The sequence below is a fragment of the Podarcis pityusensis genome (assembly GCF_964106645.2).
Source record: "Podarcis pityusensis genome assembly, chromosome: 6".
Lineage (NCBI taxonomy): Eukaryota > Metazoa > Chordata > Lepidosauria > Squamata > Lacertidae > Podarcis > Podarcis pityusensis.
Window position 1 is genome coordinate 94,401,365 of NC_138030.1, and position 25,086 is coordinate 94,426,450.

At 45.2% G+C, this 25,086-nt stretch overlaps 2 protein-coding genes across 3 annotated transcripts in view; one reads left to right on the forward strand and one right to left on the reverse strand.

Annotated features, from left to right (window-relative positions):
* ASTN1 (astrotactin 1) overlaps nt 1-10,461 on the forward strand; it is a 215,213-nt gene extending 204,752 nt beyond the window's left edge. For both annotated transcript variants that reach the window (XM_081012041.1, XM_081012042.1), the window contains exons 18-23: nt 277-410; nt 1,629-1,780; nt 4,358-4,493; nt 4,660-4,760; nt 5,244-5,427; nt 8,807-10,461. In XM_081012041.1, coding sequence (XP_080868167.1) covers nt 277-410; nt 1,629-1,780; nt 4,358-4,493; nt 4,660-4,760; nt 5,244-5,427; nt 8,807-9,041 — 942 coding nt within the window. In that variant the 3' untranslated portion in view covers nt 9,042-10,461. The remainder of the gene's footprint in view (nt 1-276; nt 411-1,628; nt 1,781-4,357; nt 4,494-4,659; nt 4,761-5,243; nt 5,428-8,806) is intronic.
* Nucleotides 10,462-15,667: 5,206 nt separating this feature from the next.
* The window catches only part of PAPPA2 (pappalysin 2), a 134,413-nt gene continuing 124,994 nt past the window's right edge, over nt 15,668-25,086 (reverse strand). Inside the window, exons 21-22 of the mRNA XM_081012021.1 lie at nt 23,586-23,684; nt 15,668-20,219 (exon numbers count right to left, since the gene is read on the reverse strand). Of these exons, the coding sequence (XP_080868147.1) occupies nt 20,145-20,219; nt 23,586-23,684 (174 nt within the window). The 3' untranslated portion in view covers nt 15,668-20,144. The remainder of the gene's footprint in view (nt 20,220-23,585; nt 23,685-25,086) is intronic.

A 25,086-nucleotide genomic window follows, 5' to 3' on the forward strand; every position in this document is an offset into this window, starting at 1 on the left:
CCCCATCTGAATTACTTTCTGTTTGCAGAAGAGGACTGATATGTTAATGGCTTGCTGGTCTTCTGTTATTGAATTCTGAACTTCTGTTTTGATCACTAACCATGGCTTAGTGTGAAAGGAGCAAACGATATGCAGGCCTCTCAACAAAATTTGTCAGAATGGCCCCTCTGCTTTGCAGCCCTTGGGTAGGATGAAAATTCAGCTCATGGCGGGGATTTTCTTGATGTTCCTCCTGTGCTATTCCTCATTCCTGTTCTCCTTTTATTTCTCTCTCAGCTGTTGCAAGAGGCCACCATGAGTTCCCTATGGTGCTCAGGCAGTGGGGACGTCATCGAGGACTGGTGTCGGTGTGACTCAAGTGCCTTCGGTGCTGATGGGCTTCCAGCCTGTGCCCCCCTCCCACGCCCTATGTAGGTGTCCCCACCATCAGTTTGCAGAATTGAGATTTTGCTAAATGTCTTTTGGGAAACGTGGCCTCATGTGATACTGTTCGTTGTAGCAAATATTCTTCTAGCACCAGAAATAAAGAGAGAAATGATGGCTGAAAACTGAGGATCTCGCCTTTCCCAGAGTTACCTCTCTTGAGTCTCTTTCACAGAATCATGGTGGTGGATTTGATCAGACTGTTCCTTTTTGAATCTGGTGTGGGAGAGAAGGCACCCATGGCTTGATCTCCATGCCTGCAGCTCCTGACAGTCCCCATAATGCTGTTAGGAGCCCAATGCAAGCAGGATGTACATCAAAAAGTGTATATCAAAAAGGGCAGGAAGGCATTGCCTTTCTGCTCCATTGCTTCCAAAGGAAAGTGCATTTTACTGGTGTCTGTTTTTTATTGGGTCTTAAGAGTATTTCACGTGTATGTTTTATTGCTGTTTTTAGGATACTCTGTTTATGTCATGAATTTTCATGGCAGGAAAAAGGCAGGATGCAAAAAGTAAATATTAAATCAATATTGTAGTAAGCCTACAAAGAAGGCTGCAGGTGCAAAGGCAAGCTTTTACTGTCCACCAGGGTAAAAAAAGACAGCAGCAACAACAACTGTTGGGAGTTCAAGGTTTCATAGCTTACTCAGCATAACGAGTTTGATGCTGCTCGTTTCTATATTTCATTTTGGCCTTCTCCCGAGGAGTGCAGGGCAGTGGTCATTGTCCCATTATGCCCTCGCCGTGAGAAGGTAGGTTGAGCTGAGGTGTCGTAATGGAATGGAATCTGAATCTGCCTGCTGGATTTAGAGTGTCCATTTAATTGTCCCATTTTGGGTTCTGTGCGAGGTGTGTGTCTGAAAGATCTCTAGTTGGGCCCTCCCCTGCCCACCCCCTTTGCGTTGTGCACCAAAGACAGGGCATGGCAAAGTGTGCCCTGTTCATCTCATTAATGTTACCCCCCCTACCCTTGTGGGGGCTTGAAGGTACTTGAATAAGCAGAACACATTATTAATTGAGCATCGTTGCTTAAGCACCATCAGATGCTCTGTTGAATGCAGTATAGTGAAATGAAGGCAGAAGGGGGGGGTACTCTGTTGTCAGAATTTTGCTGAATTTGAGTTGGCATTCCCATTGACATCGTCAGGAGACGCTTGCCAAGGGTTAGCCATAGCCTGACCTCTGTTTTTGCTCTCCCCTCTGCAGGCTGAGGTTGTCCACTGTTCATGAACCTAGTAGCTCCCTGGTAGTTCTGGAGTGGGAGCATTCGGAACCCCCAATTGGAGTACAGATTGTTGATTACCTCATCCGCCAGGAGAAGGTGACTGACCGCTTGGACCATTCCAAAGTGGAAACTGGTGAGTGCAGTTTATTCTTTTGTAAATGCATTTACACAATTATTTTTGAAAATTTCTAAACAGTATCTTTCATCCAAAACATGGATTCCAGGGTAGTGTGCATAAGAATTAAATATCAATGCAATATAACACCGTATTCTTAAAGGTAAAGGTACTCCTGACTGTTAGGTCCAGCCGTGAACGACTCTGGGGTTGCGTGCTCCTCTCTCTCTATAGGCCTAGGGAGCCGGTGTTTGTCCGCAGTTTTTCTGGGTCATGTGGCCAGCATGACTAAGCCGCTTCTGGCAAAACCAGAGCAGTGCACGGAAACGCCATTTACCTTCCCGCTGGAGTGGTACCTATTTATCTACTTGCACTTTGACATGCTTTCGAACTGCTAGGTTGGCAGGAGCTTGGACCGAACAACGGGAGCTCACCCTGTCGCGGGGATTCGAACCGCCGAACTTCTGATCGGCAAGCCCCAGAGGCTCTGTGGTTTAAAGAAGGGCTAATACTAAATCACAGTCTTGCCAAAATAGTTTGTTCCAGTTTAGATGACAAAATAGAGCTCTCTCCATAACAGCATAAGAAGAGCTCTGCTGGATGAGACCCAAGGCACTTTCAGGTGCAGCTTTCACAGTCTCCAGCCAGAGAGGGGGACCCAAGCACAATAAAACTCTCCCAGTTGGGTTGTCCAGCGACTGGTTTTCAGAAGCATACTGTGTCTGGCAGTGGAGGGAGAACATTGACATCATGGCTAGCAGCCATTGACTGTTAATATCACCCACTAATTTGTCCAACCCTGTTTTAAAGTCATCCAGGTTCCAACCCAAATCCAAAATCCAGTTGTAAAAACCATCATTATGATCATAAGAATCTCCATCGTTTCTCAGCCGTTTGAGCTAGGAATGAGCCAGAAGGCTCCCTCCACATTCAGCAGAGCTTGGTCCCCACAAAGAGGTCCAGAGTGGGTAGATGGGAATAAACAGGAGGGTTTGCAATAATTTCTGAAGACTTTAAAAAGTTTCCTTCCCCTTTATGTTTAAATGGCAAGCTTTGGTTTCATTGTGCCTCAGTATCAGCCTGTGTCTGACTTAAAAATGAAGCCCCAAAACGCCTGGGGATGATGCCACAATCATTTGCAAAGAGTCAGGACATTTTATGAAGGGAAATGGATGCCCCCATATTAGTCACCCTATTCTGTGCTCTACATCATGATCACACTCATTTGGATATTTCCTACATTGTCTTTTTGTGCAAACAATTATACAGGACTCACTTTTAGAGTTGCCATCAAAATCCGGTTTAAAGCAAAATTCAGGGTTTGAGTTTGAAGTTCGTTCTCATGTAGAGCACCTGAAGAATCTCAAAGGAAACAAACATTGGATAAAAAGTTCCAGATTTCTCAGGGCAAATGCAGGAGGGGAATGTCCAGCACTTCCGTACAGTGGTACCTCGCAAGACGAATGCCTCGCAAGACGAAAAACTCGCAAGACGAAAGAGTTTTTGGTTTTTTGAGTTGCTTCGCAAGACGAATTTCCCAATGGGCTTGCTTCGCAAGACGAAAACGTCTTGCAAGTTTGTTTCCTTTTTCTTAAAACCGTTAATACCGTGCTTCGCAAGACGAAAAAATTTGCAAGACGAAAAAACTCGCAGAACAAATTAATTTCGTCTTGCGAGGCACCACTGTACGTTGCCATCGGATTTGAAATGAATTTGGAAGTTCATCCTCTCGTGGAATATTTGGTGAAATGTCAAGGCTCATGATTTGTTTGTTTGCTCAGTTCACAGTACTGGTTGTGTCATTTAAAGCCTCAAGCAATTTGGGACTGGGTTATCTAAAGGGCAGCCTCCTCCCATTGGAGCCTGTCTACATTCTTCAATCACCACAGGAGGTTTGGGCTCTCTGCCCTTTAAGGTGTGATGGATAGGAGCTTCTTGGTGGTCGCACCCAGGATGTGAAATCTGCTGCCCTGTGAAATTTTTCTGACCTCTTCTCTCCCTGCCTTACAGAGCCAGTAAAAAAATCAGTGCTTATTTGGCACACTCTTGCATAAATGAACCATGAATGTTGCTGCCAACTCTTCTGTTACTTTTCCACGTTTATTTCCGCTGGTTGCTGCTGGGTGGCTTTGATTCTTATTGCTTTGCTTGTTTAAGCAATTGCTTCTATTTGGGGGTTGCAGCCACCCTGAAGGGTCAGGAAGGTGGGGTGCAAATACCTTAAGAATTAATTGTCAATCAGAAGCAGAGTAAAATGGCTTTGGTTGCCAAACTCCTCTCCAGCTTCAATTTATTATTATTAACGTAGTTATGACTATTACTATCTATATACTTATTTTTATACCACCCTTTTCCTCTGACAGGGACTGAAGGTGTCTTACAGATAAAAATGAGAACAGCTAAACACATAGAAAACCCCAATAATTAAAAAGCAATTAAGCATTAATACACACTCACATATAATACAATTTATTAAAAACATAAAAATTAATATGATTTATTAAAAACATGCAGACATTTCCTATGCTCCTCTGTCTTCCTTGCTCCTTGTCCATCTGCATTATCAGATAATGGCTGGGTTGCCTGTTTCCCTAGAGACGGTGCTGAGTTTTGTGGATGACATCATCTCTGGGGCCAAGTCGCCCTGCGCCATGCCAGCGCAGGTGCCTGACAAGCTGTCCACCACCATCTCCTTGATCATCCGCTGCCTGGAACCTGACACCACCTACATGTGAGTAGCAATACCAGCTGCTGACTTGTCTCGAGCCCACATGTGGTAGGCAGCAAAGGGGAATAGACATCTTTTGAATTAAGATGGAGATGCAAGGCACATTTGCTCATGCAGTCCAAACATATATGCTGCATGTATCTGGTGATATTTTCTGTTCCGCCATCAGGTTCACTCTCTGGGGTGTGGATAACACAGGGAGACGTTCAAGGTCAAGTGATGTGACTGTGAAGACTCCTTGCCCGGTGGTGGACGATGTGAAGGCCCAAGGTAACAGTGCTGCTGCGGAGACCTGCCCGTTGGCAAAAGAAGCATCTGCGTACAGCGCTTGAGGATTTTATTTTTAATCATTTTGTGTGTGTGTGTGCGAAACCTATTCCTGCAACTATAAGTTTTAGGGTTTCGGTTTGAAAAATGATGCTTTGAAAAGGCACAATATATTATCTGGCATGTACATCTGTGTTGCAAGTTGCAAAGCTAGGTTGCTGGTAAAGAGCCTTCGGGAGCTCATCTTTGAAATCCTTGTTCCATCTTCAGTGTTGCATTGAAACACAAAATGCCTGTCTTCCCTTGCCCTGCTTGCCCAGGGTGGCTTTTTCCCCAGCAATCTCCCTTCGCCCTTCCCAAAAATGCTGTGTTGAGGAGGGCAGCTGTGATGGGGAAACACTTTTTTCCAAGAGGTGCTGTTTAAACTCCAAACTACCCTTCACTATGTCGATCAACATTTCACCTTCCCTTTTTGTTTAAAACCAGAAATAGCAGACAAGATCTACAACCTCTTCAATGGCTACACTAGCGGGAAGGAGCAGCAAACGGCCTACAACACCCTGCTGGACTTGGGCTCACCAAGCCTTCACCGGGTCCTGTACCATTACAACCAGCACTACGAGAGCTTTGGGGAGTTCACCTGGCGATGCGAGGATGAACTGGGCCCCCGGTAAGATGAGACCTTCTGTGCCATGCCGGTTGTTTCAGAATACTGTTATCCGCCAAAGTTATTGTCACTAGATATCTTTAAGCCACAACATGTAAAATGGAAAAGATACTGGGAGTGTGTCTATGCCACAGCATGGCTTAACTGGTTTAATAGTAATTATCTTTCCCCGTAGCAGTTCGAAAGCACATCAAGTGGAAGTAGATAAATAGGTACCACTCCAGTGGGAAGGTAAATGGCATTTCCGTGCGCTGCTCTGGTTCGCCAGAAGCGGCTTAGTCATGCTGTCCACATGATCCGGAAGCTGTACGCCAGCTCCCTCAGCCAGTAAAGTGAGATGAGCGCCGCAACCCCAGAGTCGTCTGCGACTGGACTTAACGGTCAGGGGTCCCTTTACCTTTTTTACCTTTCCCCAAGGAGTGTTGGGAACTATGGCTTTGTGAGGAAATAAGAATTTCCAACATAGTTGCCCATATCGTCACCAAACTGGGATCCACAGGATTCTTTGAGGGGAGCCATAACGATTAAACTGATATAAAAGGGGCACACGTGTTTAGCATTGTTCTGTCCTTTAGTTCAGGGTAGTGACACATATTAGATGCCAGAGGGCTGGAAAAAAATAAAGAATGCTTGATTAATTTGCACACCCAACCAACTTTTTCAATAGGCCTCAGAGCAGATTACCCTATAGCAAGAGTTGGGGTGGGGGTGTCTACCTTACTATTTTCCTGGCTATGGATGAGCTTTATTCTTACTTACTAGTAAGGGATGTTTTAAAAATGATTCAAGAGAGATGTAAGAGTTAATTCCCTTTTAAAAAAATAAACTCTGAAATTAGAGGAGTCAGGTGGTGTCAAGTTATTATCACCCAGCAGCATTTGATGGAGATCATTTCATCATAAGGATGATGATAAAACTTAGGGATCCAACTTGCTGCTTGGATCAGCTGCCTGCAGACAGATCAAATGCACTTGTGACTGACAGGGCAAGCGACTTGCAGATTCCACCTTAACTAAGAGACTGGCTGCTCTGTTACAGCATTTTGTCCTCAATGCACTTGTCATCTTGCATACCAACAATGTCCCTCCTGCTTTGAGGGCTGGAGGGGACAGAGTAATAGGTCTTTTTCACCCTGGAAACACTTTGGAAGAGGCACCACAGCTCCTTGTAGTATTTATCCTGTTTTTGCCCTTGGTCAAACACATTTGGCAAGTGTTTGTATTGCTTCAAAAATCTACACAACCTGCATGATTCTGAGCAATAGTGGAATCAAAGAAATGGGGGTGTACATTGCAGGAAGTGAAGCCGAAATCCCCCTTTAACTCTCTTGGAGTCAAACTCAATAAGAAGACAGAGATCTGTAGCTGGAGTTCACTAGATGTTGTTTCAAGTCTGTTTTTTTGCCAAAAGCAACCATAGTCTCACTGGGTTCAAGTCCCTTGGCACGTCATGATACATGTTTGGCCCCTCTCCTCACTCCACAAATACTGTTTTCCTAATGAAAATCCCTTTCTAACATGCTGTTTACTCCATTAGGGAAAATCTATGTGTTGCAGCTTCAGAGGATGGGTTTCACTGAGAAAATGTTGGGTGGGGTGGGGTGAGCTCCACTGTAGACTCAATCCAGATTAGAGACCTTTTCTTTTTTTGCCAAAATGTAAAGTGATCACTGTTCCCTATCATCTCACGTGGTTTGGCCCTAGAAAGACTCTGAGGGGGAGGACTCTTCATGGCTTCTTATGCTTTGCCATCCTTGAGCACTTCTTCAGCAACCACTTGGCTTTCAAGTAATTTCCTAGCAACAGTAGTTGCCATGACAAAGAACAAGCACCCAACAAAAAGCTGGGTTGTTGGTAACTCTGACATCTGGAAGCTGAAAGGCTGCAGGCTTTGCGATGCTGACACTTAAGCCAAACATCTGGCTTATATGACAGTGAGAGGTTAGTGGCAGTCTGTCAAAGAGGAATCTTGGAGAGTACAGTCTAGCTTGAACCCACTTACATCTTGTGTCCCTAGTCTTTCTCTCAGGAGCTCAGGGTGGTATCCATGAAGCCTTCTGCCATTTTGCTCTTGCAACAACCCTGCATGGTACATTAAACTAAAAGACAGTTGCTGTCCAAAGCCCTTCCAATGAGCTTTGCTGGCCCAGGTGATGCAATCAGACCACTATGCCACACTGGTTCTGATATCCTGGAGAGCTCAGCTGATGAAGTTCTAATCCAGGGATGGGGAACGTGTGGCTCTCCAGATGTTGTGCTCCCATCAGCCCCAGCCAGCAGGGCCAATGGTCAGGGGTGATGGGTGCTGTAGCCGAACAACATCTGGATATTGTTTCATGCACTTTCTCTCAGTAACTCATACAGCAATCATAGTGGCAGTTAAACTCGGTTCACCTGCATGCTGACCTCCACGGCCTCTTTTTGAGGTCAGTGTGGCACACATGTGAACTGGGACTGAGCAAAGGTTCCTGCTGACTCCATTGCACCTTTCGCTGACCTCCAGGAGGGGGACAGAAGCACAGCTTTAATTAGGGGCTGGTTCAAGGGCTTCTTAATTTCTCCACCTCCCCCCCCCCCGCCATTTAAAAGTTCAGCCATAGCTCACTGGTAAAGCTTCACATGCAGAAGGCTCAGATGCAACCCCTGGCATTTCCAGATGGGACTGGAGGAGAAACTGCCTTAAACCCTGGAGAGTGGCTGCCATTTTGAGCAAGCCACACCCACCATCCCTCCCCTGACATCATACATGGCGTTGGGTGTGAAGTGGCCTTTCAGACTGAACAACTGGAAGCTGAAAGTGGCTCCCAGTTGGTTGGTTACTGCAGCAAGGCCAGTTCCCAACCACCCAGCAGTTTATGGGCAATAGGGGCACGCAAAGGAAAAGTGCAGGAAGAATCACAAAGCCCTTTCCCACATTCCCCATTTCAACCTCCAATGTCATGTGTTGAAAGGGGGAGTGTGAGGTGGGCTTTGCACTACCAGCATGGTTCAGGGGTCAATTCTCGGTTCCTCCTGTGTCCCCACCACCACCTCCCTGCCAGTGCTGTGAGACGCAAGAGAAAGAAATCTGAATGTTAAAATGCAGGCTTCATTCTGGCTCCCCTCCTTGGCAGCAGGAGCTTGGGAAACCCACAAAGCATTTTGACAAGTGAGCAGGACAACCCACCTGTCAGTCATGTGACCTAATGACACCAGGTGATCGACAGTTGTTTGACCATGCCCACTTGTCCAACTTGGCCGCTAAGGCTAATCTTGATAAGCATCTGAGAAAGTCCCCCACCGCTGGTGTAGATGGTGGATTGATTCCGTATAAGATTGCTTCCTGTGTTTCTGCTTAGGCCCATTTCTACTTCCCTTCCCTTGTCTCTTTCTGTCCTCTCTAGAAAAGCCGGTCTCATTCTCTCCCAGCTTGGGGACCTCAGCACCTGGTGCCATGGCCTCTTGCAGGAGCCCAAGATTGGTCTTCAGCGCATGTCGCTCAAATTCCTTGCCTGCCGTTACAGTGAGATCAAGCCATACGGATTCAGCTGGATGGAGCTGAGTCGGGACCTCAAGAAAACCTGCGAGGAGCAGATGTTGAGTGTCCTCTACAATGACTACGGGGACAGAGACAACTGAGAGGAATCAAGGAAAGAAGACAAAGGACTTCCTCAGAGTCGGGAGGAAGACAGGGAGTTTGGAGGTGCAGGATGGGTGGGTTTTGTACATGGATCTTCAGGGCATCAGATAGATCTCTAGGACAATGTTTAGCCAAGGAGAGGAGAACTCACTCGCATTGGTTAGCCTGGCTTGACGTGGTCAACAAACTTCTGACATTTTCAAGCTATGTGGGACCCAGTGGGTGGTGTTTGGTATTTTGGGTGGGGGTGGGGATTGCTCTGCTAAGTTTGCCAAGAGGTTCCTCAGAGTGGTGTGGGGAGGCAAAGGGGGGTGTTTTGGGGAGAGAAATCCTCCTTCACACTGGGGTACAAAAGTGGCAGCCTGCTCTCTTCCCACACCCAGTATAATTTCAACCGAACAGCCAAGGCCAAGAAAATAGGGGATTCGCTTTTTGGGACTGAAAAATAGAGGAAGAAAAAAATGGAGACAGGTTCAAAGGAAGGTATAAAATGCTTGGAATGAGATGGATTAATATCCTAACTTTTACAGAGAAAGGTTTGTGCCTTCTTATGGTTTCAGCTGCTCTCTGCCATTGTCTCCATTGAAGCAGGTGCCTCCCCTTATCCATGCCGCTGTAGAGAACTTTTTCTAGGATGTAGCTAGAGTTTCTCTATCTGTGGCCCCCATGGCTGCCTTTATGGCCTGTGACTTGAATGTACTTCGTTGGGATTCATCAGGATCAGCTCAGACACCGCAAAGTTGCAGAGTGGCAGGGTCTGCAATATAGCACAGAAGCTTCCTTAGCTTAATATGCTGAGGACAAGACCAGAATCAGAGACTACAGCATATAATGAAACTGGATTCTACCACCAGGAAATGAAAGTAGAATAAATTATGCAAGTATATTTTGTTTATTTGGTTTTTTAAAAAACCCTGGATAGCTCAGTTGGTTAGAGCATGGTGCTGATAATGGCAAGGTTGGAAGTTCAATCCCCGTATAAGACAGCTGCATATTCCTGCATTGCAGGGGGTTGGACTAGATGATCCTCAGGGTCCCTTCCAACTCTATAGTTCTGTGATTCTGTAATTCTATACTTGACTTATGAGATAGAAACTTGGAAGCAGAGCTTCAAATGATTTGTCCCACGACACTGCCATCCAGCCTATGTCAGCAGGTGCTATGACTATATGGCGAACTGTGAGACAAGGAAGGGCTTGCAGTGATCAGCGTATCAAGATGGGGTGAGGGTCACAGGGGGCTATGAAGAGGGAGGGTCTTCATTTGTTCAGGGAAGCCTCTTCCCACACGCCTCTCTTAAGTCCTTGTGTGCACAGCCAATGCAGATGGAGATGAGATTCTGGACAAACAGCACTGTAGGTACTAAGAATCCAGAGATATGTAGTTTCCCAGCAGATGCCGAGTACTCGGTGGGGAAGTACATGTCTTGGTGTAACTGTGACATTGCTGAGTGGTGAAGAATTGATTTGCTGAAGAGTTTTGTCTGCCGTCTACTCTCTCCTCCCCTTGGTTGTCTTCAGCCTGCTCTAGAGGGTGGGGATTGTGGCTGCTGCTAAGCAAATATCCCAGGTGCCAGGAGTCCTGAGACTTACTTAGTGCCCAGGCTGCCTAAGGCCTCTGCTGAGCACTCAAATGCCCTCAAAGCCGGCTTGTCCCAGGATTCCTTAATGGCTTAGAGGTGTGCACAAATTCGGCCAGCATCCTGGAGCCAGAGAGGAACTTCTCAGGGAAATTATGGGCAGGAGAAATTTGAATTCTAAACCAGGTAATAATAAAACGCAGTGACATGACTAGGACCAATAAAATTGGGAAGGGCTCATATTAGCTTTAATTTGCTGGTGGTGGCATGAGCCCAGCTGACATAAGCTGTTGGAAGGAGGCAAAGCTGCCCCCAACACATTTGATCTTTGAGTGGGAGCACAGGTGGAGGTCTCATGGCACAACTTTAGTATCTCCCCCACACCCACACCCACGCTCAACAAGTCAGAAGCTAATGATTCTTTTTCAGGTATTTTGGCAGCAGGTAGTTTATTGGAATTAGGTATCACCAACGTACCAAGCAACAATGGTTGCCTGGTGCTGCGGGTGTCATTTCAGATTTCACGCCAGAGTCAAGCAAGTTAGTTCTTGGATCCATTCAGAGTCAAACATTGAAGGGGGGGGGGAAGTGTTTCTTGTTACTGCACCTGTATCTTTTCCCTACAGGTGGCAGAAACAGCTAGGGAATAGTTTTGGACAGAAAAACAGCTGGAGGAGGAAGGATGAAGCACCTTTCACAATTGCAGTCTTTGGCAGAAGCTTTTTACCTTAAATCAAAAAATTGTTGGGAGACTGTTGCCTGCATCCAGATATCCAGCTTCGCCTTCAGTGTGCAAGGACCAGTGAGTCAGTGCAGAGAAGCACCTTCCCACTTTGCCTCAAGTGGCAAAACAGGGCAGCCCATGCCTGTAAAAGGGTCCATCTCAGTGGCACCAAGATCAGGGAAGCTCTGGGTTGGCGGTGGTACCACCACTGCCCCTCCCCCTCCCCAAATGGGCCACCACTGGTCCATCCTGTCTTGCATCCTGTTTTCAGCAGTTGCCAGCCAAATCTTTGGGACAGCTCCCCCATTGTTTGTTTCCCAGCAACTGTTGTTTCAGGAGTATGCTTGATCTAAATTTGGATTTTCCTTTTTTCCTGTCGTAGCTAATAACTACAAATAAAACCATCTTCTGTGTGTAGAGTGAGTAGAGTTGCCCAGATCCTACTCAGTACTACAAATATCTAAAAGTAGTGCTAGATGTAGCAGGTAGAGATGTTCCTTCCAAGAGACAAGAGGCTGCTATTTTTACAAGTTGTTGTATACAAGGGGTGACTGACAAGAGAGGAAAATGTTAAGGTGACTTCCTCACATTCAAGGCATGCTATGATGCTAGCTGCCAGAAATCTCCAGCAGAGTGTCATCCCTAGAGATGGCCTCATAAGTGGTCTCTTTGTTCCTTCTTTTGTCTCACCAAAATGTGATGAAGAAGCATATAGTCACTGCCCTCTTGAATTTAACCTGAGTACCCTCAGTCAATTTTGAATTATGGTGCTAGAGGAGACTCTTGAGAGTCCCATGGACTGCAAGAAGATCAAACCTCTCCATTCTGAAGGAAATCAGCCCTGAGTGCTCACTGGAAGGGCAGATCCTGAAGCTGAGACTCCAATACTTTGGCCACCTCATGAGAAGAGAAGACTCCCTGGGAAAGACCCTGACGTTGGGAAAGATGGACGGCACAAGGAGAAGGGGACGACAGAGGACGAGCTACAAACATGAGCCTGACCAAACTGCAGGAGGCAGTGGAAGACAGGAGTGCCTGGCGTGCTCTGGTCCATGGGGTCACGAAGAGTCGGACACGACTAAACGACTAAACAACAACACCCTCAGTCAAGTTGCCTGTAGTCTGTTCAACTATAGACTGTAGCCTGCCTATTATCTGTTAGATAATAGAAAATGGTACATGATAGTCTTTCTGAGTCCATCATATTTCTCAATGGTATAAATTAAAAATATAGACAAGAAGTTGCATGGAAGAAAGGGACTTTAGCTCAGCAGGAATTTGGTTGTAACATGACAAATTCACTGGTAATGACACAATGACAGAGTCCCGAGTCCATCCCTTGTTGAGTGCTCTGAGGAGGGCAAGCAACTGCTTCTCCTTGCCCCTGATGGGAGAATATCTAGCAGAGCTGTTACTCACTAGAAGCCCTACAGCACAATGCTATGTCTACTTAGAAGTAAGCCCTATTGAATTCAGTGGGGCTTACACCCAGGTGGATGAGGTTAAGATGGCAGACCTAGGTCAAGGCACTGTGTATTTTAATTGAAATATTCCAGAAGGGAAAATATGTGCTTGTTCTTAGATGATGCACACCCTTTTTGCAGCCAGGCACCACCTTAGAAGATGAATTCTCTACCATTTGGGAAAGGAGAAGGAACGTCTGTTCTAAGATGATGGTGCTGCCACAATTTTTGTAGCTACTTGTACTAAAAATAATGAACAGGTTTGAAAAACTGCTGCCAAATTGATTGGGACACCTTCTAAATAGATTCACAAATTAATTGACTAAACGAGATGCCTCTAATTTCTCAAATCGTTTCCGTTCACATCCATGCTTAGTCTCTCATAGTATCTTTCTCTTGCCCCCACCCAACACTTTATTTTGCCAGGGCTCATCTAATGCTCAAGTCCTGCTCCCAAAATTAGTGACAATTTTTTGCTTGAAGTAGTTTGGGAGTTCCTTGTTGCAGAATTCTGAACTCCCACCCTGAACGATGCAGGTTCCCTCTCTGAATTGCTGAAATAGTTCCCTTACAGTCTTGTGTTTTTTGTTACTAATTTTGCAGGTATTGTTCACTGGATTTTTATAGCTTTGGAGCAAAAAACTGACATTATAGCATTGTGGGACCACAATAGGACCCAATATCCCATGCCCATTGCCACTCACAAGTAGGCCCAAGAACGCTAACATGGGATAATTATTGAAAACTTCCTGTTAATGTAAATCAAAAGAGCGAGCTTACTGTTAGCATTTGGGCGCCTCTTTGACACCAGATTCTGCCATTTGTTTTAAATTGCAGTGCTTTATTCTGCCAGTTGCCCAAGGCAGACTTAGCTTACGATCCTAAGGTTTAAGAACAGCACATGAAAAAGGGACGCCTGAACCAGGGTTGTAGCTTTTCCTAAGGCAACTTCTGCATCCTTAGGTACATCTCTAATCCTCACCGCAGCTTACTCCCAATTCAGGTCACTCATCCAACTCCTGCTTCCCTTCCACAGACCAGCATGCAATTCCACCGCCAAACACACACACAATCTTCTGCTTCTACACTTCTCTGCCCTTAAATTCCCCACCCGCTGCTCCATTATATGGCTGGGGGAGGTCAGGGTCAGGCCTTCGTTTTAAACCACCCATGTAAAACTGGCAAACAGGAGTTCCACCATCTTGGATATGGTTGCTGCCATACAGGGTTTGTTTGCAGACACTTGGGTTGGGCCATTGAGCTTGCACCGTGGAATTCATACAGGGATATTGGTTCTTTTTTAAAAGAAAGAAGAAATGCCCCTGTCCGCAATCTGACTCCTCATTTATCATGGAAAGATACAACTGAAGTGGTTCCCCCGCCCCTTTACTATTATTTCTTCAAAATCTTGTATTGCTGTATTTGCATGGTTACCTTTTGCTTGTTGTGAGATTATTTTGGTTATCGATATGATTGGGTCAGTTGATTTTTTCCTCAAATGTCTTATTTACTACAATTCTCATTTCTTGGTGTTCTCTTAAAAATATCAAGCAAAGTTTTGCTACTGTAGATGGATGGTGGCTAGGGCTGGCGGCAATGTCAGGAAAGTCAGTATTATTATTGTTATTCTTTTTAAAAACGTTTCAAAGTAATAATTGTAACACTCTGTAAAATCCAGATTACCATCTAACTGAATATTAAATGGCGCTGTTAGTAATTTGTGGGGTTAGGAAATTGCAGTGTCTCTTTATATTTTCAAACCAGCTGACATCTATTTTCCTCCCTTTTTTGGTGTTGGATGAAATGTTTAGGCTATACTTCCTTTGCTTTCAAACTTAATTTCCTCATTAGTTTGCCAAGAAAACCCTGCACATTTTTGTCGAAGCTAGTAATGGGGGTATATTTTCAGTCTGAGGAGTTTTAAATGCAAAATCCCCCCATTCAAAAGTGTCCCTCAACCCCTTTTGAGTGGGGCTCAGACCCCTTGAAATCCAGGTCTGGTTTGAAATGGGGTTTGGCCCTTGCTGATAGCCTGCTCTCCTTAGCCAACTTCTCCATACTGTTCCCAAGTAACACCACCTTTATGCTTCAGAAGAGCACAGCAGAAATGGATTTATCATTTTCCCTGCCTCCCAAATTGAATCAGGAGACAGACGAAACTACAAACCCTGTGCTCCACTGCCGTCATTTCATCCCAGGGAGCATGGGATTAAATCTTTTTTTGCCTCCGGATTCAATTTGGGAGCCAGAGGAAATGATACATTATTGTTTTTGAGAAAATGACACTCCACTTAAGGGAAGTCCAGAAACGACAGCTCTAGCAAGTTTTCCTTCTCGTTGCTTGAAAAGGTGTTTGGGAGGGTTTGCATGGCAAGGGGAGGCATGCTTCATGTATCCTGCCCCCCACCCCCGAAAAAAAACATTCTTGGAAAATCTCCAAAAATAAACCCAGCTTTTGTGGGAGCATTTTCTAGGAAAGCTTAAAATGACAGAAAGTAAAAGGGTTTTGAGGCAAATGGGGTGAGGGTCACACAGAGACCAGGATATAGTTCTCATCCATTGAGGGCCCCTGCTTTCCACATACACATGCTTAATAGGATGTAGGATACAATTAGATGTATTAGAACGTGTGTGTGTGTGTGTGTGTGTGTGTGTGAGAGAGAGAGAGAGAGAGAGAGAGAGAGAGAGAGACTTTTCTCCTGATCCAGAGCTGAAATCTCTTTCCACCTGTCAGCATCCTGCCTTTTCCTGACCTTGCACCGTTCCGGTTTTCTTCTAGTGACATAGCAAAAGAACTTGCTTACTTCAGTAAATGAAAATCGGCATTACGTTATAACAGGTGAGTCAATGGCAAACGAAAACTTGCAGGTTTGTGTTTATTTCCTTGGTTAAATCTGCTCAAACGATGTCGCTGTCCATTTTGTCGGGCTGATCTTGCCTTTCTTTGCAGACAATACTTTCGCTTTCAAGTCACAGGCAGCAAAATGGGGAAAGACACGAGGATAGGTAGATTATTTATTTCCATAGATTTTTATAAAAAATAATTATCAAATACAAATAAAATAAAATAAAATAAAATAGCAGCAGCCTCAATTGTGAATAAAACCCTCCCTCCAAAAGGGGACAAGATGCTCCAAGTTGCTAAAGGAAGTCCCATATCCCCTGAACCGTAAAAAGAAGCAATTCACCCCAATTAATTTTCCCACTGGCCTGCCATCAGCTTCTCCGGCTGAATGTGGCTTCTTCATCCTAAACCTTCAGCCCTGTCCTTGGGGGAATTAACAATTTATTAAACACTGGAAGTTATTAATACTGGAATGCCTGTTTTAGACAAACTAGAAAGCTGTCTGGTAGCCAGGTGACCAACCAGGCATGTACCTTTTTGAAGTCTGGAATCTCTGCTGAAGGAGTTGTATATGAAGCAACTGGCTAAGGTGTCAAAAGACACCGCTGCTGCGAATGTAGGGTCACGTTTCTCCAATACATCAGAAAATAAAGCCCCAACTCAGCCTCCGTGGTGAACCCTTATTATAATGGGACCATTTCTATGAAGATAATGTCCCAAATCCAGAGCTGGTTTTGTGCTTTGAAGCACCTGCACGTGCCATTGGATGTGTTTGATTGGACCAATTTTTGCTGTCAAACCCTTTTTAATGATGATGATGATAATGATGATATTAAAACACGTCTACAGTCCACACGTAGAGGTTCTTTGTTAAGTGCAGCAGCTCTAGGCAATAATCAAAACTAACTTTTGTATAAACCTCTGATGAGAAGAAGCCTTTGCCTGGCTCAGAAATTAGACATTATTTCAAAAGGAATATGGTCTGCCAAAGCTGTTCTCTTAGTGTCTCGCAGCAGCTTCAAATGGTACCTTGCTGCAGAGGAATAGGAGAAGCTTCCTGTTCTTCCACAAAAAAATATGTCTTACTCAAAACCTTCATTGCCTCCCACCTGGGAGACACGTTCATTATCTCTGTGCCAACGGCTTACATGGCTCTCATCATGGAAACGATCTGGAGTCTGAATTTTGGAAGTGATGCTGGTGTAGAGGAACAGGAAGCACATTGGACTTGTGCAACCTGTGCTTGTGCAGCAAAATAGCATCCAAAGCAACTCTACGCAACTTGTTCTTTTGTACCCAGACGAGAAACAGCTTCCTGGCATTTTGTCTTCCCTTTACAGGCAGTGAAATGGTGCGCCTAAACAAATTGGAAGTGCTGGTGACAGGAATTGTCATCTCTCTCGGGAACTCATGCTGAGTTTGTAAAATGAGCTATGCTGCTTCAAATGCCACCCTCCTATTCAGCCAAGTTCCTTCCTGACCATCAGCCTCTCTGGTGGGCTGAATGCCAGCCCTCACTCTCTGGTGAGTCATACATGTGTTTCCAGACATGTTACATGTACCCATATGTTACATGTTCAGGTGTATGGGGGGAGCCAACAACCCTGTATGCACATCTAAATGTAATCATAGAACTATAGTTCTGAGGGTCACCTACTCCTAAGCAGCCCTACAAATCACTTTTGTGGTTCTGTTTTTTTAAGCTACTTCCGGTCTACATGGTTGCAGGAAGGCTCCACCAACAAGTTCCTCCCCTTGCCTGACTCTCCCATGCAACTCCTCTCGCCAACCATTTCATCTCAGCTACCTCCAAAACTCGAAACAAGCCTGGCCTGCAAGGGATGTGTGGGGCTTTCTTGGAAAAAACTGATGGGGAAGGGGAATGCTATGTGCATCGTCCCTCCACTCCTGCTATTGCTATTGATTGGCAAACACACGTTTTCCAGTTTAGCGTGCAGTTTTGCCCTTATTAGCATTTAGGTCATGAGTATTTGTTATATTCCAGACTGTGCTATTCTGAGGCATCACATAGCATTAGGCAATTCCAGTCCAAATAATATAGAACGTCCTACAGTGAGGTCCAGAACCTTCTGAGCCAATGTCTTCCAACAAGAGTGCCTGGCAGCAATTGCTTAATTTCAGAGTATTTTACAGCAAGGTTGTGACAACCACCAAATAGTACGTAGGTGCTAGTTTTAGGCAGAAATTAGGAGGAGAAGGATGAATAAGCTATATGCCCTTTGGGGCACACATCATGGTGTGTCTCAGAAGTGGCATCTGGCTTTTGGTGTGGGTAGTGCCCAGGCCACCTGCAGCTTGTGACATTTCAGAGGTTTATTTTATGCAGGATACAGCAACTGCTTGGTGGTTAGATGCAATGCATGCATCTCTGGGCAAAATGTATTATATATATGAAAAAGAGCAGCTGCAGGTTAGCCTACATTGCCTTAGGAACAGGTTGGGTGGGAAGTTTAACTCCTTCGCTCCCTGCCCCAGGCCCAACAAAAATCTCTGAAGCCGCCAGTTGCATTTCAAGGGAAGCTTCAGCTCGTGCCATTTGGAGCTTCCCTTGAAATGCTAATGTTGGGCTTCACCACTGCCCTGTGAAACTAGAGTGCAACCTATCCCACCTTGCATTCCTGCAGCTGTGCCTGGTAGTGAGCCAGCTCTCTTGCGTGGTTGTGTGTGTCTTGCTCTGCCAGGACTGATCTTCTCACTGTGAGAACGCAGTGGTAACACTCCACAGAATAAAACTTGAGAACCACTTGTCCGGAGCAAACATATACCACATGGTGTTCTGGAGCAGTAAAGTATCACAGTGCTGTGTGCATTCTAGAGCAGGGATCACAACAAAAACAGATTTCTTTTTGAGGGGGTGGACAGGCCGTTCCTTCATCTGTGGAGGGTTTTCCTTTTCCTTTTTGAATGTGTGTGGGGTGCTTAGGCATACTGTGTGTGTTTGTGATTGAGAAATACATTTGGGCAGAGAAAGGGAGAGTTGCATGTGTGGTCTGCAGGTGGCTGTGGCAGAAAAGGAGAGGTAATTGTGTGTAATCTGTGAGAGATGTATATGGTATATGTTTGAGCACGGCACCAGTATGTGTGTGTCAATATTGTGTTGTTTCCGGAATCAGCAGCAGCAGAATGTACATGACTCCCCATTGGAACGACTATACTCCCATGGCAGCCATTTTTGTGACTGGTGCCCACAGCACTACCTTGGATTTTGAAATGTGCCTGCAAGTCCAAAAATGTTGGTGACCCCTGTAGTTCAGCAGTAAAAGCCCACAAAAGTTGCCCATTAGACTATGTGAAGCATCTCTGGGTCCCCTGTTGCAGGATTGGAAGAATCTCCCACCTGTGTCCAAACAGGAAAGCTTTTTAGAAAGCTGTGTCTTTCTGGACACAACATGGCAAACACACTCCTGGATGGGAAGGCTAGGATAGCAAAACTGAAGACAAGTTACTTGTAGACTTGTTTGCAAGTCTGCCCTGATGTATGGACCCAGTACAGTAATGTTAAGTTACTTTAAAAACAGTGTTCTTTTTAATGTTCAAATGTGCAGATTTTCTGTTGTAGCCTTTGGCCTTTATAGGTACCAATTATCTGAGACTGGTGGGGATCTCCTGTTACACTGAAGTACCCATCTTGTGGCCAGTTTATGCAGTGGGCAGAATCAAATGGTAAAGCTTTTCCTGGACTGCACCACCAATATTCTCTGCCCATAAGGAAAAACAAATAGAATGTCAAGGAGAAGGGGGGGCTGGAGGGGGCCTTCAAACATGCAATCTTACACCAGAAAAACAACAACAACAACATTACTACTTGACTCTGCCGTTCGCATAAATCAGAAATCCTTCTGCGTCTGGAAATCCCTCTGCATCTGACACCAAGTTTTCTGATGTCCCATACTTCACAGCAGCACGTTTTAGCTTAATGATCAGCAAATAAAAATATAATATAGATTTGTAATAAAATTATGCTTAAATATTTGCAGACAAATCACTTTCCCCTCTCTTCCCACCCCCCACCCCCTGCATTTGCAAAAAATCAAGCCCTAGACAGTGAATGAGGGTAGCTGGGCAGACTGACAAAATTCAGAGCAAAGACAGTTGTAGGTGGCAAACCATTTATACAGTAATGCACTGAAGGCAGCCTCAGGGGCCTGATCCAGAGCCAGCTTGCCGGCAGAGCTGACAAGGCTGTGGAACAGGCCCTTGGCCGGCACTTTGATTCTGATGGGAAAGAAGCTGAACGGGTGTTGTAAGGCTGTTTGCTTCCTCCCTGGCGCTCCTTCCCCTAGCTTGCTCTCTGCCTCCTTGTCATTGCTTGCTTTCTTCCATACGTGCTTATGCCTCCCATAGCACCAGGTCTCTGTGCCCCTGCGTTCCACTGGAGTCCTTCCCATCAGCCCTGCGTCCCGCTCCTCCTCAAGCCTGTGTCGTATCCTCCACTCGCTTCCCAGACGGCACAAGCGGCCCTGGCTGCTGTCACTGGTTCTCTTCTGCGGCTGGGTCTCGACAGGTGCACTCGTCCCGGTCACAGCCGATAGGAAATACGACCACCTGGGGAGAGTGGGCAAGAAGCTTGCTTAGGGAGCAGAGTCCATCCACCTGAAAGCAGGTCCCTCACTTGGTATTAACAGCCAGAATGAAAAAAGCAGGCAAAATTAGTGGAGATCTGGCATGCCATCTCTGGCCTAGAGCCTTACACAAACCAGATTCCGTGCACTAAGCGTTTGCTGTTCTCTTGAAAGCTTTTCAGATTTTGTCATTCTGACCTGATGAAAGGGCTATTTGAGCTATTTGACCTTTGAGACCAAACTCTTTGCCTGACCTGAATCAGTTCAAATAAAACAAAAAAAGCAGGATTGATTGACTGGGTATTTTGCAGTGATGCCCGATGTCTCACTCCAGCTCTACAGAGTCAACCCTTCTCAGCTGTTTTGTTTGGCTGCTGCTCAGAGGAAGCTTCACCAGCACTGTGTTTCCTCAAGCCATTGACCTCTGCCATCCAGCAAAACTCTTCCCTCCATCACCAAGATGTCAAGAGGGGAATGGGCTCTGCTCTGGGCACAAGATCCCAAGAGCTATACTCCCAAACCCTTCTCTTCTTCCTGAGTGATGGAACGAAAAATGATTCAAGATGCACAACAAAAAAGGATGGAAGAGAAGAACCAGACTTGGACATATCTGGAGCGAGGATGACTCAAGATCTTTTGTACAGATAACATGCAGGTGGCAAGAGAATATGATCAAGAAGAAGGAACTAAGCGGAGTCCCAACCCAAAGGAGGATGGCCATATATGATTTACAGGACTGCAGAATAACAAAAGATCCCGGCCAACATTTAAGACCGACCTGGTGTTAAACGCCAACAGGCTGGGGTTCCCATTAGAACTCCTATAATTCCTCTTTTAAAATAGCTGCATGGGTTGCCAGTTTGTTTCTCGGTCCAATTTAAGGTACTCACACCAATGTTTAAAGCCCTAAATGTATTGGGTACCAATATCTTCTCTACAGACTTTGGTGTTAAGATCAGCAGAGGAGGCCCTCTTGGTAGCACCTTCAGATGCATTTGTGGGGCAGGGGGAGACCTGGGAGAGGTCATTTTCTGTGGCAGCTCCTAAGATGTGGAATTCCCTTCCCCACCGAGATGCATCCAGCATGTTCATTGTATAGCTTTTTTTACAGTGGCCTTTGACACTTACAAGATATATTTTTAGAACACAATCTAGCTGCAATTGTAATTTGTTTTAAACTGTTTATAATGCTGTTGTTTTATATTGCTGTAGCCCACTCTTGAGACCTTCTGGTGAATCTAACAGCAAATGTTTTGGGTCTGTAACTCCCATCATCCCTGACCACTGGCCCTGTTAGCTAGGGATGATGGTAGTTGTAGTCCCAAAACATCTGGAGGGCCGAGTTTGTCTATGCCTGATCTAACAGCAACAACAGCCACTTAAGAAGCTAAGCAAGCAAGATGACAACCTTTCAATGGATCAACCGTTTGACACCAAATATAGGGCTTTCATCCTCCTATACCAGCTATTTCCTCCTATACCAGAGATTTCTACCTTTTTGGAGCAATTTCCAAATTGACCTGTCTATCCTGCAATGCCTGCACATCTGCCACAGACTCTGAACACAGCAAAATGGGTCTGGCGCACACACACATGCTCCACACTGGCTATGCTAAAGGTGCTTACATAGTCAAGAACCAGGCAGGTCAAGGCTTTAAAAGCCCACATTCACAAATGCCAGGTAGATGTCTGGTCCGTCTCATCTTTGCACCTGTTTTTTTTTTTTTTTTTTTTAAACCACATGGAAATTCACATCTATGCATTTCTAACATATTTGCTCTCAAATGACACATTTTAAAGCACAGCTTACTATTTTTAAAGCAGGGAAATGAATCACAACTTTCAGGGAGTTGGTAAATGAGCTGTGATCAGGGAGCTGTGGGTCAGGTCAGTTCATATCAGAATATACAGAGATCAAGCAGTTCAAGCATCACTGGCAAAAGCTCCATTCATTCATAGAAAAGGCACTAGCAGAACTGTTAACAGGAAAGATATGCAAACCACTGGAACTGGTTCACATATGAATGCCTATCCATAATTTGCACATGTGGATGGACCATGAAAGTCACAGCAGCACAACCAGAAGTTGTTATACCATTTCAGATACAATGCTTTTCAGTACAGTCAGTTCAACCATTAAATGGACAGTCATCAACTATAATTAAATGTAGGAGGGAAAACAATGTACTTGTATGTGTGAATCAGCACTAAGCAAGGTCCTTTTTAAATGCTAATAAGGCACCCAGCTATATAGCTAAGCTATTTCACTGGAGGAGGACTTGCCTCCCTTTATTTTTTGCAATAGCCCACTTAACACTGTTTTAGGCTACAGGAGTGACGTGATTTGGCTTAAATTGGGGGAAGCTGGGGGTGGGGCTTGTGGATTCTATTACCTGCACCTTTAACCTCATAATCTAAGCCACGGATCAGCAAACTAAGGCCCAACCACCTTCTAAATTTGGCCCACGGATGGTCCGGGAATCAGCGTATTTTTACATGAGTAGAATGTGTTCTTTTATTTAAAATGCATCTCTGGGTTATTTGTGGGGCATAGGAATTTGTTCATATTTTTTCCCCAAAAAATATAGTCCAGCCCCCCACAAGGTCTGAGGGACAGTGGACCAGCCCCCTGCTGAAAAAGTTTGCTGACCCCTGATCTAAGCAGTGTCTCTGAAGCTAATTGCTTTTTGGTAAGTAGCTAAGGGGGAAACTACATACCGCCAGTGGAGGCCATGAGAACAGGGTGAAGGACTAGATTGGCCTGATCCAGCATGCTTTTCTTATGTTCTCACTGGGGCAGATGTGGTGCTGCCCCACTAACATCTGCCTGCTGTTTAAGTTGCAACCAGTCTGCCTGTCAGTTTCCTCCTCCTTGGTCTCCATGTTGCCCTTGTAGGGAGCAGGACGGGCACAAAACCAGAATGGGTTGGCTCTCCTTGCCATTGGCTTTGGTTCCCCCTACTACTGGATCTAACGGCTTCCTACTTCCACCTCACCAGTCCCAACAGGCCCCAGCCGCCACTGTATGTAATGCGGCAACAGCAGACAACTTGAAGCCCCTTCTTCATTGCAAGGTGCCCTTGGGAGGTGGGCATTTTGCATTAGAATGAGAATGCGGAGTGCTTACCCCTCCACTACCAGTCAATTTCCCCCTAAAACTCTCCCCACACTGAATGCCTTTACTCATGTGGCTACTCTTACCCTAACCAATGTTCTGGGCTGGTGCTTACCTTGCAATTCTCGCTTGCGGGGGTAACAGCAGCTTAGGGAGGTGACTGGGAGAATACAGACTGGCAGGGCAAGGATTAAGCACTCTCCTAAACTAATGGACCCCCAACATCCCACCTACCTTCCTGGAGGAGACAGTGGAGGAGCAACAGTCCCCTCCATCGTACTGGCAGTAGGCCCGGTTGTTGGCAGTGTCGCACCAGCCATCAGCTTCAAAAGGCTGGAAAAAAGAAAAGGGCATTGAGTGAGCAGGAAGACAGAAGAGGAGACTGCTCTAGGGTCAAAAACAATGAAAATACTACTGACAATGAGAATAACTAGATATAATAATATATGAACATACTGCATTAATTTGACTACAAATTACATCTCATACTTCCCAGAGTCACAAAGTTTCTTGTAACTTAAGTGAATAAGCTGAGCAGTAGTCTAAGACAGACTTCTTCAACCTGATGTCTCCCAAATGTTTTGGACCAACTCCCATCATCCCTCACCACTGGACCATGCTGGCCAGGGCTGATGAGAATTGCCGCAAGGAAGGTCATTTCAATAGAAAGATTAAAGAAGCTCCAAGGTCCACCTGGCAATTCCTTGAAACATTGTACAATGGCATTTGCAACCTTTACGGTCCCAAATAATCCTGGAAATCCAAGTTACTGCACACATGCCAGGATTTTATGCAAACAGAAAAGGAAACTGAACACAAAATTCAGTTTCCCAAGAGTCTTGGCATTATTGCTTTTTAAGCTGTTGGCACTTATGGCTGCAAATACCGCATTTTTCACTCCATAGGGCGCACCGGACCATAGGGCGCACCTAGTTTTTAGGGGGGGGAAATAAAGAAAAAAAATTATTCCCCCCCAACCCCAAAGAGCAAAGAAGCCAAGACAGCCAGCGGGATCCAGTTTACACGCTTTTTAGTTAAAAGGAAAGCCAGAGTGACACACAGATAGACAGACAGATAACAATCTACATTTTACACACATTACTGAAGTAATCCTCACAAAAGTCCTGTAAGGTGACTACTATCCCTGTGCTGCAAGCATTGAGGGTGAAGGGATCTAACACTAAGTGATTGTGGTTTGTCCAAGGCTACCTCATACGCTCATAGCAGAGACGAGATTTAAACCATCAACCTCCCAGGAAACTCTCTCACAGAGCAATCCTACACTTGCCTACTCAGAAGTAAGCCCTTTTGATGAGGCTTCCTACCAGGGCTGCAGCCTCATTATTACACCAGCTGGGCAGGATTCTGCCTCCAACAGCAGCTGATCAGCTTCCAAGGAGAAGTATGAGACAAAGAAAATCCCCTGTGTTACAACACAAAACAATCTGATCAACAAAAGGCAACACGTGGGCCAATAATGCATTGGCAATATTTATGAAACACTATCAATTGTTTCTTAATTCATAAACAAAAGCCATATAATACATGCAAGAAGTCACGGACTAATAGAAGTCAAGTGAATATTCCATCAACAGGAATGCTTAGAATGGTGTGTAACCACAAAGAAACACTGAAGTTGAGGCAGAAAGCCTTTCCACAGTTGATATCTATATCAAAGTTTGCTTGAGAATGAACTGGAGCCGGGTGGTGCTATAAGCACAGCAGCAACAAACAG